The 17,327-nt window shown below is 36.5% G+C and overlaps 1 protein-coding gene across 1 annotated transcript in view; it reads left to right on the top strand.

The window, feature by feature from the left end:
• Window positions 1-17,327, top strand: part of crhr1 (corticotropin releasing hormone receptor 1) — a 101,318-nt gene that overhangs the window by 56,643 nt on the left and 27,348 nt on the right. The window contains exon 7 of the mRNA XM_053515274.1: window positions 15,224-15,344. Within this exon, the coding sequence (XP_053371249.1) occupies window positions 15,224-15,344 (121 nt within the window). The remainder of the gene's footprint in view (window positions 1-15,223; window positions 15,345-17,327) is intronic.

Below are 17,327 nucleotides of genomic sequence, written 5' to 3'. Positions count from 1 at the left end.
AGAGATCCGTCAATTAATTCGTAGTTATACACCAGCCTATAACATGCCAGGCTAATCGTCTGCACAGCGGCAGCCGGCAGGCCAGAACGACCGTCAGGCCACCGGGAAATGTCCCGGTGCTCCCGATGGCCAGTCCGCCCCTGGGTAGAAGTGTAAAGACAAACAGTATAGTGTGTTAAAAGGTGCTCCGTATGGGTATTTATCTGAACAAATGTGCTGGAGGAAAAAAAGAAAAGGGGAAAAAACACACAAACACAGGACGGTCTGTATGGTGCAGTGAGTAAAACTGGGAAGCCAGTACGTAGGTGAAAATAAAAGGGCAATGATGACATGAGGGCTAAAAGAAAGAATGGCATTCTGAAATGCAAAGAACAGCACACGAAGCGAGCACAAAAAGAAAAATGACATGGCATGAAAGAAGTGCATGTCACAGTTATCACTAAGTAGAGAAGTTGATGACAGTCTTTGTGATTAAAGCAGCAGTTCTTTTCATATAAATCTGTAGTCTACATGTTAGAATTTCTCCTGAGCCGAGGGTAAGACAGGTATAAACTTTTTGTGCCATAGCATCAGGGAATGTGAAAGTACAGTTACTTCAGATAAAGAAGCACGAGGAGCAGAGCATCAGAAGGAATCAGGCAGGTCTACAGGATGAGAGGAGTGGAAATGTGTCAGGATCTGGTTCAAGTATAACAACCCTAGGAAGAAGAAGTGCATGTATACCTTAGAGAGAAAGAGAAAAAATACTAAACTAAGCGTAACTAAAATGAGAAGAGTTTACTTTCTTTAGATGCATGGAATGAGATACCTGTAGGGTTGGTCCATAAGACTATTTTATTTGTTTGTTTGTTCAAGTGTTTTTTTTTTTTTATATTTGATAAATAAAAGATCACTCAATCATCATTTAAACCGCTTTATACTGTATACAGGGTCACGGGGGAACCTGGAGTCTATCCCAGTAGACGAGGTGCCAATCCATTGCATGGCACACACACTCACATGCCCATCCTCACACTACTGAAAAAATCAAGGTGAAATAAATAGACTTAAAACCCTTCTAAGGTGGATACTGGGCAAATAATATGAGCTTATATATTTTACACAGAAAAATATTAAAATATAGATATTATATAAATACATAAACTTAAATATCTTTAAATCATAATACAGTATAAATATTTGAATCATAATCTAAATTATACTCGGAAAGGGTAGTGGTGATAAGATCAATTATTTATTAACTCACTGCAACATACAATAAATATTAGCCTTATTTATTATTATTATTATAATTTTTTTTTTTTATTGCTATGGTTTCTAAACACCCAAGGATCAGGAGGACTTAACATAATTGCACCACCATTTAAAATGCACAGCTTCAACAAAATCCCTAATAAATACAGCTACATTTTCTAATCCCTCCACTGGCGGCTCATCGTTTCCAGCTATTTATATCCATTGATCTGAACCCACCTGCTCATATTGTGCATTTTTACATTGACATTACCGCACATAAATTTCGAATAGATTTTCCATAGCTTAATCAGCTTCGTTTCTATAAACAGTACCAATAAATATCCTAACTCTTCTGTACACAGGAATACATCTAGTATATATGCTTTGTCTTTGGAGGAGTAAACATTGATCATATTCATTCAGTAATGCAGTGGGAGATGAGAGAGCAGGGGAACGCCTGAGGGCAGTCGATTAGGTCACACACAATCTATTTATAAAAGACTTTAATAAATGATAAGGGCTATTTACAGAAGGGGAAATGTCACTGAGGTTTGAAGAGAGAGCAACAGTGTGTCGTGATGTACTGAGCATCCGGTACTTAGGTCCAGCTAGTGTAAATAAACTAGCAAGGTTAAGCTCTTTCTTTTCATTATCCACATCATCTTATTTCCGATGCTCATAAGAATAAACACATGCATGAGTTAGAGGCTGATTTATTTCTAACCTAGACTGTTGATTTACACAGTGTAGGACAAACATGTGCAAACACGTCAAATGATTACGCAAAGTGAATACCACGCCCAAGTAAAGTGTCCACTGGGGCACGTTACTGAAACCCATGGATTTAACAGCCGTAAACAGGTTTGTGTTTTTAAAGGCCTTGGGAGAAAAACTAGAAGGAATAAAACTAAACTAACTAACTTGTTCAGTAAAGTACGAAATGCACGATGGGGTGAATGACAGAACTGTATATTTTTAGTGGTTTAAATTAAAGTGTTGGCCAATGTCAAACCCAGCACTTCTGTTTGCTCGAGACTGGTTTTTGAGTCTTGGCATTTGTGGTTGGACTTTGGTGAGCATTGGTCTCACTAAATATAGCCATGGTCTTTGTTGAGAGTTCATAAAAGGTATTGTTTGTGTTTTATTCTTTATACTAGAAAACATGGCCTAATAAGTTGTCAAAATGCACAGATAAAGCCAACTAGGTTTACTAAATGCTTGGTCTTAAAACATTTTTGATCCAATCTTGTTTTAATTTAGGATGACTTAGCTTGGACATTCTTATGTCATGAAATTGAGGTCATAGTGTGATTATGACAGCTCTTGATATTTCCTGATTAGACAAAATGATTGTGGTCTGTCTTTGGCCTTGTTCACACGGGCGTTGAAATCGAGCGTTTTTCTTGCGTTTGTTGCATCCGGTAAGCGCGGATCAAGCGGCGAGTGTTTTCTACACATAGGAGTCAATGAATGTGTTCACACGGGCTTCGGTGACGTGCGTTTGTCCGGCTGTGCTTGCATGCAGCTTTTTCTTGGCGTTCCAAACCCAACGAATGCAAGGAAAACGCTTTCAGTGTGTTTTCTTCACAATCATTTTACGCTTCGGAGGACCGGATATATCCCATGATCCTACATGCTATAGATAGGAAAATGCGGAAAAGGGCAAAATCGTATCCAGTTCCCGAAACTGCCCCCACAGGTTAACACACAAACTGCAATTTGGGCTGCAGGCTGACGCTAGACAGAGACAAACGAACGCCGGTGTAGAAGTCAATCAAGCGCCACTACAAAATGCAACATAAACGTCTAGGACGTTCAGAGCACGTTCGTTTATCCAAAAACTTAACGCCCGCGTGAACAAGGCCTTTCAGTCTAAGTACCAGGTTGCTAGAAGACCCCAACACACGTGCGCGCACACACACACCCATTTAGTTTGACAGAACCTGTTCTAACAGTATGTTTAGTGCCTTGCCAAAATATTCTACCTTATTAAAAGTAATCAGGCATGTCTGGATCCCAATGTCAGATTGTTCCAGCCAATATTTTTATTGTAGTTTTTCCAAATCTAAATAAGGGTCAAAAATGAAAAATGATGCTTGCATAAAATTTTGCTTCTTTAGACTATAACTTGGTAGAAGTGCAGTTTCTTGAAACAGCTTTAAGTCTATTGGGCTATTTCCAGTTGTGAGGGTGATTTTTGCACTTTCTTCCTAGTAGATTAGCTCCTGGTTGTTCAGGTTTTTTGTAAGTTAATTGAATGAAATTTTCAAAGTGGCCAAGATAAGAAGTGGGCTTTAAATCTAGAGCCTATACCAGAAGACCTTAGACAGGGTGCCAATCCATCGCAGTGCCCACACACATACACACTATGGGCAATTTGGGAACGCCAAACAGTAGTCTAATCTGCATGTTTATTGGACTGTGGGAGGAAACCGTAGAACCCGGAGGAAACCCACCAAGCACGGAAAGAACATGCAAACTTTATGCATGCAGAGGCTTGAATCGAACCCGGAGCCTGGTGGTGCATGGCAACAGTGATAACCACTAATTCATTTTTGACAAGAAGGCCAGGTTTTTTCTTTACTGTAGGGATGATGTGAACTGAGATATGGCCTAAATGCACCACACATCAAGTCATTCATTATGAGAGAATGCAAGTTTGCAATAAACAATACTGGCAGGAAGTATACGAGTACATTATCATTTGGGAGGAGGGGGGGTTGTTTGAATCTATTCACAAGCCATTAAAGCAATAATGACTTCTATGAATGCTTCTGTATGCATTACAGTACATAGAGATGCAACTCCTACACAGTAAACGCAATTTTCTTCAGGAAATTAGACAAACAGATCAAAAAGATAGACTGATTTAATGTATTAGAAACACTGCATGTAAAGAAGTCTTTATAACGGAACAAGCTAACAAGTTCCACACAGAGAGAGAACAACATGTCAGATTTGAAGCCTGGCACCAAATATAACTCGCCTTTAAAGCTGGTTTGTACAGCTGTTTCTTTTTACACGCTTTAACTTGATTTAGGTTTATAGGCTTCACCCTGCTGGTTCTTTTAGAGATTTATATAAAATGAAACCAAGACAAGCTCAAATTAAGACCAAGACAAACATGGGGTGAGGCCAAGACTATAAAAGAAGAATTTGTCAGAGATAAGACAATTTACCTTTACAGCATTGTGGGAGATGCTCATACAAGTGTTTTAGGGATTTTGTTAAAATTCTGTCTTCCAACTAATGCAAATAAGCTATGATTAAAATAATAATAATAAACAAATTTAAAATGAATACTGTTAATAATGAAACTTAAAATGACAGCATACATTTGTAAGGCGATTCAAACCCAGTCTTGGAGGGCCAGTCCGCTACAGTATGCTACTGGGACTAGCATGAACACCCCTGTTCCATCCTTCATGATCCGTCATCAGACCATAAAATAATAAAGAAAATAAAAATTCCAAGCTCCTTATTTTAACTTTAAGACTAGATTAGATAACCCACGACTCTGAAATACAAATTTAACTCCTAAATCTAAATGAATTTAACAGCATTCACACACACACACACACACACACCTGAATTCAATTGCACCTGCTCCCTACTTTCTTCTCGGTTACTCTTGTACACTCTCTAGTTAGACTTCTTACTCATACACGCATTTTAAGATTTTATTTCCCCCCTCCATCCCCACCCCTCCCTGTATAACTCTGAGTACTGTCTTATGAACATTATTTTTTTGCTATTTTCCTAATTTTGAGCTTTTTGGTCTTTTAGGGAATAATGTTTAGTTATGGGTTTTTTTTAGGACAATTTAAAATGATAAAACTATAAGTTTGAAAGCAGTTACAAAACTCATTGGGGAAACAGAAGGATTATAAAAATAGTGGGTGTTTGTACTGTATACATAAAGGCCAAAAAGTATGAGTTTAATATAGGTTCTTCCATTCAATTTAATAGTATTACTACTGTTATTGCATTTGATGCTGGTCATACAGTATGGATGGAGGATTGGGCTTACTGTATCACTAGACAGTTGTATCTCTCTTTATTTTGGTCAAAATATTTGGGAGTTAAAGTATGGATGTTGGTTTAAGACTTGACACAAAAATGATTCTCTCGTAGGAATACATTTACTTCTTACTATAAAGATTTTTTTCCTTAAATCTGCCAGAAATTATTATTTTATTTTATTTTCAATTGCTCCTATGACCACATTTTTTTTCAAAGTCTATACAGCAAACTCACAATGTATCTTGGGATCTGTGCAGGCTAAAATAAGCAAAAATCACTGTTTTGCACAGGAAAAGTGATGCATCGTTGCACCACTATGTCACAATTTTACTATGAATTGTCTGTATTTTGTATAGTGACACTATTTAAAAATTCTTGTTTCCATGCTTCCCCTTGGAGAGGCCAGAGGCTTTTAGAAAAGAAATTGTAAAGTGATCATTGAATAAATTATTTAAGTGGGAAAGTTAAATTCCAGTATTATTTATAATATCCGTATTAGTTTTCTCTTTGATTGCGTAATACTTGTTATTCACAGTGGAGTCAGCCTAGAACCGAGGAACATGACTGGAGTACCAATCAACCTTTCATTATCTGGCACACAAGTTTTCAGTTCTGTTGTGCACTTTATTAGTTGTATTACATAGTTGCCATCTTGTAAAAATTGGAGTAAAAACATAAGGAGTATGTATGTCCATTAATACAGTGGATGCACCTTTCATCCACTCATACTGAGGATAAAGACTGTACTTATTCATGTTGGGAGAATGCACATTGTAAGATATTACTGAAATGCAGCAATGGAGTGACAGAAATCTCAAAGTGTAAAGTGCAGCATTATTTAACTATTATTATGTAAAATGCTAAATTGCATATGGATTTTTTCAAGAATCATGACTGACCCAGGAACCATTTACTAGCTGTCTGACATCTATCATTTTAATTAAAGTATAATTCACTCACTCACTCAACGTCTATACTGCTTAATCCTGTATACAGGGTCGTGGGGGGCCTAGTGCCTATCCCAGGAGACTTAGGGGTACACTAAGGACAGGGTGCCAGTTCATTGCAGGGTACAAACAATGACCTGTTGGTGCAATTTGGGAACACCAATTAGCCAGTGCATGTCTTTGGACTGTGGGAGGAAACCCACCAAAGAACAGAGAGAACACGCAAACTCCATACACACAGAGGTGGGAAACCAACCTGGCTGGGAATTGAACCCAGACCCCGGAGGTGCAAGGCGATGGTGCTAGCCTCGAAGCTACCGTGCCATCATTTGAATGACATCATATGGCAAATTACATTACATATTCAACATTTTTTCATTAACACACGAGTAAGCAATTTAAAAACTTTTTTTATTTATAGCCACAACTCATAATCAAAAAGGACATGGTTGAGAGGTCTCGATTTAGACACTCAGCACTCATTCCTCCATGCTCATGATTACAATCTGAAGGACAGACCGGTTCTTCAGAGCAATTTACATTGTCAGCCTCACAACACAATTTCACACACAGATTGCGAGCCCTTTTTTTTCCCCTTTTTTTCAGCATGCATGTTGATTGACAAGGATTTATTTATAGCGAGAGGGAAAAAAACATGCCGTTGGTGAGCTTCAGTGTCATTGCTCTGCGTGTATCCACAAGCTTGATGTATCCCAGCTGGACGCATGTCAGACGCGAGTTCAGTTTCGGTTGTGATTTTGGGCAGTGAATGATGGTTTAAATCATTTTGATTTCATGCTGACACTTCTTCTATGAATTGCCAAACGTATTAACCTATAACCTATATTAACTTATATGGGTTAATATATATGTTTTTTATATCAATTGTCTAATAATTTTGGTAGAATTGCTCGATGGACAGGAATCCTTCATTTTCATGTTTGTATTTATTATGGAATTAATTATGAAATTCTTTATTGAATTCTTTATTTAAGGAGTTTTTCCTTGCCACCGTCGCCCCCAGCATACTCATCAGGGACAAACTGATCATTATAATTCAACTTATTTCCATATTATGTTTTTATTATTATTATTTTTATTATTATTATTATTATTATTATTATTATTATGTAAATCTGCTTTGCGACAATGATCATTGCTAAAAGTGCTATATAATAAAATTTAGTTGAATATAATAGTCCACAATGGCCTAACTCACATTGTGATCACCCTTCCTGCACATTGTGAACCAGAGACCTCTGTGCTCACGCTAGACAATCAAGTAACGTGAGCACTCACACTGAATGTTTAAACAGAACTCCTGAATAGGATCAGAGACAGTTCCACTTTCACTTACTCCTGTTCGGGGTTACAGGATGCCTGGAGCCTATCCCATGGAAATGGTGGCACGAGGCAGTGTCCAGTACATGGGGTGCCAATCCATCGCACGGCACACACATTCTCTCTCACATACACTACTGCCGGTTCGTATGTTCTGTCCTTTTTGCAGCAAGAATTGAGCAGGAGCATTGAGGTGACCCCAGACATGCTCACTGATGATCTGATTTTCAGGGAGCCCGATCGCTGGTCATTTGGGTGGGTAATCAGGCACTGGGACTCTGTGTGCACTGCACATCAAATGACGACTGATCAGGACAGATTTTACCCCGCTTATAAAATTTGCCTAATCCTTACAGTGTCTGTCCTTACACACTCCGCGCATTTTCTCCAAGCATTTCCTTCCCCTGCTTTTCCAACCTGCCCACTATTTCTTTTGCCTTCTCATTATCCCTTGCTTTATTCTGCTTTATTTAATTTTCCTTTCCTTCCCAGAATCAGGTGAGTCTGTACTGTTTGTCTTTCTTCTCCCATTTCTTCCTTTGTTCATTCATTGCTTCCAATTTCAAAGATGGATGTACAGTACTGTATGTGTACGCATCATCACTGCTTTGTTCTAATGCTCTTAAAAAAAAGGGAGAAAGAACACGAATGCACAGGGCAGGTGTGCGTGAGTTGTGTTTTCTGTGTCAATGTGTTCAGCAAATTCACCTTGTTAATATGTGCTGCCATCTGGTTGGGTAAGATCCTTAACCCTACACATTATGAACCCTACTCTATCCATTGCATGTACAGTAACACCGCATGCATCCCAAGCCCAGTTAGAAAATGGTAGGGTCGCGACAGGAAGGGCATAAGATAAAAAATCTGGACCAGACCTTCCTGATCAAATAATCTGATGTGATGGAAGAGAAAAAAACCCAAGGAAAAATCAAACTCTCATGCATTTTGATGAGACTTTCACATCTTTATCATCTTATAATAATTGTGTCTACCTTAAAACCATTTGTATCGTTCTTCTTAATGGTGTTCTTTGTTTTAAGAATTCTTTTGATCTTTTTGTCTGTAAGAGACTTTGATATGTAGGGGTCAGGGTGAGCATGTGATTAATGAAAGCTTAGAAAAATTAAAGTGCATTCAGGACTGTTTTTTTTTAATCCGGTCATGATTAATTCCATCTTATACGTTCATATATCCACAAACACTCTGTTTCTTTTTTTAAGCACCATCCTTTCATCCTTTTCATGCTGCAGTTTGAAGAATTAATTGCTTCTCTCTACTTTATTGTGTGATAAAATGTATTGGCAAAGACTTTTGAGCGACCTGATATCTTAATAGATTTTTTTTTAATCCCACACATTACTTACCAGTTCATGTCTACATCAAACCAAACTGAAGGATGCTTTAACTTGTCTGAGATTGTGTGTGTGTGTGTGTGTGTGTGTGTGTGTGTGTGTGTGTGTGTGTGTGTGTGTGTGTGTTTCCCACAGACAGGAAATCAATTTACAAAATCTGGCATTTTAAAAACATGTCGAAAACCCACGGTGTTATGGTATTCTCCTAGCGCTCATCGTCAGTGGCATATCTTCAGTAAAATGATTTTTAACAAGCCCCTGGTCAGCTTCGTTTAATGGGCTCAACACACACACACACACACACACACACACACTACTTTAATGGAATGTTGGCAACAGTATACTGTGCACTGTCCCCTCAACACGTAAACAGTTGCATCCTAATCCAGGGCATAAGTGTATGGATCTATATGTTTATGAGTACCTCAATTGATTTCAAAACGACAAGCATTTAGGTTTATTTAATAATTAAATGCATAAGGAGCTTAACGGACACCAGAGATGTATTGATTCCCTTTGAAATGTATTGCACTGTATGTGTGAAGCAGTGTAGGAAAGCTCATTAGACGTCACTGCGAATAGAAAGCAACCTAAATTGGGCTTTGATCTGCAGTCTGCAATGATAAAAATGTCGAAAGCTTGCTCATTAAAGCTCTATATGGACTGGATTAGTTTATCAAGAGAATGTCTGTTGTGCATTTTAAACATCTTATCAGCAATAAAAAATGATGCAACAATAAAATGGCCACAAAGAGGAGTGAGTCTCGTACTGTCATATGATGTCACATCATGCAGTCATATGATCATTCAATAGCAACACCTTAAAGAACTCAGTGAAGGCATTATATTTCTCAAAATATAAAAAAAAATTATGACTTACAATCATTACTATTCCTTTAAACCAAATGGGTTTTCTAGGGTTAGGGTTGGAAGGTGAAATTGGAAGGCCAATCGGATTTTTTTCCCATGCTGCTATAGTAACTGAACACTAGAGCATATTCCCCAAGTCCCTGCTGAACTTGGACGGATGCTTCATGCCATGTAATTAAATGAAGGCATGAATTAAAATTGACCTTAAAAACAGGACTTGGTCTATCTTTGGTGGGAGTATTCTATCACAAGATCGGCAATCCCAACACCCGCACCAAAAACATCCGTTTTAATTAAAAAAAACAATTATTTTAGCTTACAATCTGGGGTTCTTATAATCTGTTTATAGTTTATAATCTGTGTTTAATTTAATGTCTTTTCTTTGCTACTGTAGTACTGGATAGATGAAAGAGGGAAATCTGTGGGCCTTTTTGTTATTTATTAAACTTTAACTGTCATGAATGAGATTCTCTAAGAGATCAATAGTTTAATTGAAAAAAAAAAAAAAACTAAAAAATGAATTAGATTAATTAAAACCAAGAATCACCTCTATCATGTCAATAAACTCTTCAGTCAACAGGAAAGATTGATGGATGTTTTTTAAGTAAAGCACGGGCGAGGCACACTTTTGCACATTTTGCATATTTGTACAGCCATTATTGTGTATATTTTTTATAGGTGGGTTTTTCAAATATATTTTATATTCCATATTTAATATATTGTTCTTTTCTCTACAGTTTTTCTATATTTTAGAAAAAAGTTTTTATATTTTATTCTTCATTCCATTCCCTAATTTATTTTTATTTCTATTGATAATTTAGATTTTAAGGTCACTAGCTTAATCACTAATGTGTATGACTGTGTATGTCACAAATAAAATTAAATTTAAATTAGAACTTGACATTTGCTTTTAGACAGGGCTAAAATTACTAAAACAAATGCTGAGTTTGGTACAAAACCAGAGGTATTTCTGCTTAAAAAAGCCTTAAAAAAAACACCGGCATGGCCAATCTAAACAAAAGTAAACTTACATCAACGTACCTGTAAAGTAGGAAATTACTCCAGAACCTCATTTAAATTTAATCCTGTTAATGAAACGTCAAACTTTAATTAAGTTGTTGAGTTACATGTCGTAGCATAATGGACTAAAGTTTAAAATGTTTAAATGTCCTATTATAAAACTTGGAAATCTAGTCAACAGAAGAACAAAAGCCCTGAATGAAATAAACAAGGAAGCAAGGTGGGTTATTGGTCACTTTGCACCTGCAGGGTCCGGGTTCAATTCTGCCTCTGTGTGTATAGAGTTTGCATGTTCTCCCTGTGCTTGGTGGGTTTCCTCCGGGTACTCAGGTCTCCTCCCACAGTCCAAAGACATGCAGGTTAGGCTAATTGGTGTTCCCAAATTTCCCAAAGTGTGTGAATGAGTGTGAGTGTATATATGTGTATGTGTCCCCTTCAATAAATTGACACCCTGTCCAGGGTGTACCCCACCATGTGCCCTTGGATAGTCTCCTTGGATAGACTCCAGGCCCCCGCGACCCAGTATACAGGATAAAGTGGGATAGAAGATGAGTGAGTGAGTGAGTGAGTGAGTGAGTGAGTGAGTGAGTAAATGTTGGTTTTATTTTGGCATGGATATAAATAGCATAACAATTTGAGACGACACTACAAAAGTGACTTACCTCAGGTGATAGGAATGATGTGGATGCTGCTGATGAACAAAGTGCTTATACATTTTCCATTGTAAAGGTCTAATTATAGATATGTGCAGCATTTCATGAGTAGATTAAAGCAATTGGTGGTTGATTAGTGGAATCTAAACACGGAATAAAAGCTGATGTTTCTGGCTATATGTTATGAATAAAGGCTGATATAAAAATAGATATATTTCAAATGGTTATTTTTATACTTTTAGCTAATTTATTGCATATGCAATGTGTGAAATCGATAAATCAGTGTGTTGCTCTCTTTTAGTGCAGTTAGAACACACTCTTTAAATGCAATTTTCTCCATTTCACTCCAAACTGTAAGCTGCCGTAGCTTTGCTTGTGACTGAAATATGTGTAAAGGAAAACATATAGTCCTTAAAATCGCTTATAGTGGAAAATGTCAGGATTTCTCCGTATGAATGGTTTTTCCAGGTCACCACACGTATACATGCTGACAGTGAGATATACCCATTAAGTGTTTTTCCATCTTTTTCCTCGTGCTCTCGCGTGGGTGGGTGTGAGCAAGGGAGGCAGAGACAGAGCGATCAGTAGACAAGATCTGTGGTGTGTTATTGATCTCTGTAAAGCCAAAAGCAGATTGAGGATGTAGACAACCGAGAAAGATCCAGAATATGAAAAAGAATATGTGGGGGGTAAAAAGGAAAGATGCACACATGATAAAATTTTGGCAAGATTACTTGTAAAATTTGGGATTATAGGATGTTAGCCCAGAATTCAGTTACACTACTATTGTTTTAACACATCTGCTCATTCATTCATTAGGGTTGGGATCACTGTGTCTCCAGAGTCTTTCCATGGAACCTACCCTGAATGATATTCAGCTAGATGTAAATGTAGCTAATGTTAATAAATGATAAAGACAAATGCATTTCTAAATTGTCTTAAATGTGGTGATGATCCAGTTAAAACATTAGATCCTTGAGCTACTAGACTGGTTTAAAGAGCTGTAGTCCAAAATCATAATACTGTACTGTATATTCAATTTGATTAAATATATCTATTTCTTTATATATTTTTACAATATGCTTATATGTTCTTTTCCTTCCCTTCCGCCCCCTCCATATTCCTATATTTCTATATTTTGTAATATTTTTATTATGCTCTTATTTGTACAGTTTATTTTATTTTACTAGTTGAATTTATTTCCTTCGTATTTCTTTTTATTAATATTTATTCCTTATGTATAGTTTTTATTTTCTTTTTAAGGTCACTGGCGGTCATACAAGCATTTCACTGCATATCGTACTGTGTATGACTGTGTATGTGACAAATAAAATTTGAATTTTTTAATGTAGTGCGAACAAAATGGTCTTTATAGGCATTAATCAGAGCACAAAGCACACCGACAAAGTAAAAGTGTGTGTATAATTCTTAAACATGCATAAAGTTTCAATGTTTCAATAAAACAACTATACTGTAAGTATAAATATAATGGTTTTTGTCTTCACTGCAATATATATATATATATACTGTATATATATATATATATATATATATATATATATATATATATATATACCATACATATGTCAATTCATATATTGCAATATATTGATAAATATAAGCACTAGTTTCTTATACTGTATATATATAAAATTTATTTTTAAGTTTTTGCCATTTTTTTTTTTCATAAGGGATCAATTCTTAGAACTACAAATCCAAGTTATATCTATGAACCAAAGTCAGAGTCAAATTTCAAAATGTGGTATATTTCGAGTCTTTAAACAGAAGACAGAGAGTCTTTGAGCTACAAGTCCAAGTCACATCACAAGTCTTTGAGCTATTTTTTTCATAGCAAAGTTTCTGAAAAGTCTCTGCACTACAAGTTCTTTTTTAAGTCTCAAGTCTTTGAGCTGCAAGTCTGAGTCAACAATTGTCTAAGAAAAGAAGGTCGTACCTCATTCGCAGTTAATTAACAGTCAAACTGTTCAACATTATTATTTGTAGAGAACTGTTTTTTTTTTTTTACACAAGTATGGAAATAATTTAATTTTTTAAAAGCCTAATCGACTGACTGCATGACCAGGTCAAACAGTGAGCACTTTCTCATTTATTTCACAAAAAGCGGCATGGTTAAATATTCATGCAAAGATGTGAATAAAAGATTTTTTTGGGGATGTGTCTTATCCTAGCTGCCTAAAGATACAAGCAGAAACCCTTGGGAAGCTTTCAGAGCATACTGAAGTAAATGTGCTCAGCCTGTCTGTGGTTTCTGCCTGGATTTGTCTGCAGCTGTGTTGGAGCAGTGTGCTTATAAACCTAACCTTTAAGTGAAAAATCTTAAATTAATGTCTTGTTTAAAAAAAATTAACATGAGCTAGTGTTCTGTTTTTTTTTTTTTTTTACCTGGATTTATAATATATATATATATATATATATATATATATATATATATATATATATATATATATATATATATATATAAAACTGTGATATATATAACTGCTTTATTTAAACTGAATAAAAAATGCATTACATGACCATATAATTCTTGGTCATGACAGAAGCCATGGTCAGTGCATGATGTACTTGATTCTTGGATGGACACCAGATAAATGTAATACTAGATACTTCTTTTCAGTCACTGTTGTTGAAACTTGAATACATAATACACAGACACAACAGGCATTCATACATAACCTAGAAACGTCTTTAACAACGTCCGAGTCCAATTTCCACAACGTTTATGTAGCATTGAAAGAAGTGAAAAAACAGGCCAAAGGTGCTTTATTGAAGGGGGGGTGAATGTGTTCCTTTGTGTACAGTATGTGTGTGTATGGTGAATAATCCCCAAAATGTTAAGGTTGATTATTATTATTTTTTTACGACAACAATGCTATAAGGTCTTAACGTCTTTTGAGCTACATTATAAGCCATCAATAACATTTTGCTAAAGTAGAAATGACAAATAACCACATAGCATCATTTTATCTTAGTTGAAATTGATAGAATGTTTTAACAAAAAAAAATGTCCTATATCTGACTGTGAAGTTTGCATAAACATACAGCAAAATTAAGACTAATGCACTATTTGGGTCATACTTTAATTTAATAGTTCATTGCAGAAATACTACAAAGCATGTATAATATGTCGTGAAGTAGTAGTAGAAATATGTCATGAATATTACTTTGATCAGACATAATACTAATACCACTGAAAGGTGAATGGAACAACCACTGTCAACGATACACCAGTAAACAGGCTACATGATAATAGGCACCCAAGGCTTGTCCACAGGCTCTAAAGAACAGATTCCACAGATAGGCCAATGCAGGAAATTCCACCAAGGAAAAATCTGTGCTGGCCACAAAAGAAAAGTACACCACATCCCAAGAGCCCAAGGCCACCAACCCAGCCTCTAAACTTCCCAGACCCAATTCCAATTGAGACCTCATGGGACACACCAGACAAACATGTCAGAGCCCCACCCAATAACCCACAACACCTTAAGTATCTTCTGCCAATGTTGTGGTGCCAGACACCACAGCACGCCTCCAGAGGTCTTGTGGAGTTATACCCCAAGGGGCCAGAGCTGTCCCGGTGGCACAAGCGGAACCCAAAACCTAGGTGGTCGTAATGATATGGCTGATTAGTGTACATCACAAGATATATTTTTACACATGAACTGAAAGTTAGATTGATAAAACCAGATGGGATTGATTTAGTCTGTAGTTGATATACTAGCAGTTTAAAGAATTAAAATAATTTTCTCCGTGTGTGCAGGAGCATCCGCTGCCTTCGGAATATCATTCACTGGAACCTGATCACGGCGTTCATCCTCCGCAATGCTACGTGGTTCGTGGTTCAGCTGACCATGAACCCAGAGGTGCATGAGAGTAACGTGGTGAGTTAGAGTGCACTTACAGTACAGATCTATTCACTGATCCGCAACTTTAGAACGATCCATGCAAACACTATAATTATTGGTGCATGCAAGAAAGTTTCTGGCCTAGATGAGATAATACTGTACAATATTGTATGATTTTTCTTTTTATGCAGTAATCTTTTTATGATTTCAAACATATTTTACACAAACAGTAGGGACAACATAAATGGACAAAAGCTAACTAGCTAACTAAGGCACCTAATTAGCTGACTAGCCGAGACAAAACAGATTAACACTATGAAATTTACACAAAAGTAAGTACTGTACAAGAAGACAACATAAAGTGCACATGCAAATGTGTAATACTGTGGTAATGAGGTAATGAGTTGAAGTAGTGAGCTGTGAACAGCTAGCATGTTTAGCAATTAGCAGCGAAGATATAAAAACAGTCCTTGTGCAAATAATAGGTAATAAATATTGTGCAAAAAGCTATTTCAGGCTGGTATGTGAGATTTCTGGATGATTCTTGATCAATGTGTGTGTGTGTGTGTGTGTTTATCAGTTAAGTCCCATTTGTTTCGAGGTGATTGATGATACCTTAAAACAATTATTTTTTTCCTGTCATTTGAGAACTTTCCATGTTTTCCATTATTTTTAGATCGCAGACACTGGAAGGAACTTTTTGCATAGGAGTGTTTCATACTCTTAACCTTTTAGATGTCATTTATATTTCTTTTTAAACTTTTGTTGAACTTTAACTAGGCAAATTAGTTTCACGATACCTGAAAACATACCAGACTTTTTTTCTCCTTCATTCAGTAGATAGCCATAGCCATTTTATTACTGGTGCCTCTACAGTAGCACCACCTGTACATGAGGGAAAGAAATCTAAATCTAAATTAGTCCATACAATGTATTAGTCCACATCAATGTTTCTGTCTTAAATAGTTTTTATGGTATTATTATAGATATTAACGAGAGGACTTTATACTCACGTCTTTATGCTCAGTTCTGCAAAATGCACATACGGTTTTAAAATACCATTTCAGTTTAAATTACACACACACTCACAGAGGACTTTAAAGATTTGCATGTGTTGTGTGCTGTAAGTCTTCACATCATCTCGCCTGCTTCTAATACAAACCTTCATTCTCTTTTAGTTCCTCTCCCACGCATAGCACTGACTCAGTAGCCTTGTGCCCACTGTCTCCACCTACATTACCTCTCTTTCTTAAATGAACACACACACACACAAACACACACTGTCTGTGTCATTTTAATTTGATTAAAATGCCCAACTTTGCCACCACGCACCTTTCTGCAGTCTGTCTCCGATGTGCAATGTTGCCTGGCGTACTAGTAAGCATTTACATTATAGTGTGTGTATGTGCGTGTAAGAAAAAATTAGAAAGAAAGAGATGTCAGGAGGGGCATCTAAACAGCTTGAGCCCTGAGTAGCTGTCAGATGAGCCTCTAGGCTAGTCAATTACCCCTGCTTCTGCCTGCTATTTTAATGAACTTATCAAAAGTAAGAAAATTAATTACATAACGCCTTGTCAATGCGAAGCCCAAAGGAACCTTTCAGACATGCATAAACACAAGTATGTTCGCACTGACATTACAGCTCTATGTTTTTAAATTGGTCACCACATGTTCGATGTAGAGTACACCCTGCTGTGTGCAGTTTAATGTAGTTTATCTGTACATCCTGGGACTAATTAGTGTTTGCAATTTGAATTAAGAGGTCAGGGTTCTTATAGCTTCTCACTAAGATTTTAAGCACGCCAAGGAAAGGCTTCTGTTTACAGCATTAAAGATTAAAAAGTAAACACTAGACATGGGTAAAATGGATTAATTTAGACCAGATTGGTTGATCCATCTATCAACTTTTTTTGCTTTCTTTTGACATGACTCCAAATGACCTCTCTCAAGTCTTCACAATAGGGGGTAATTACAAAAAATTGTATATGATGTTTGTTTTTGTGTCTGTGTGCCCTGTGA

Source organism: Clarias gariepinus, chromosome 16 (assembly GCF_024256425.1).
Source record: "Clarias gariepinus isolate MV-2021 ecotype Netherlands chromosome 16, CGAR_prim_01v2, whole genome shotgun sequence".
Taxonomy (NCBI): Eukaryota; Metazoa; Chordata; class Actinopteri; order Siluriformes; family Clariidae; genus Clarias; species Clarias gariepinus.
This window is presented reverse-complemented; position numbering and strand designations above follow the sequence as displayed.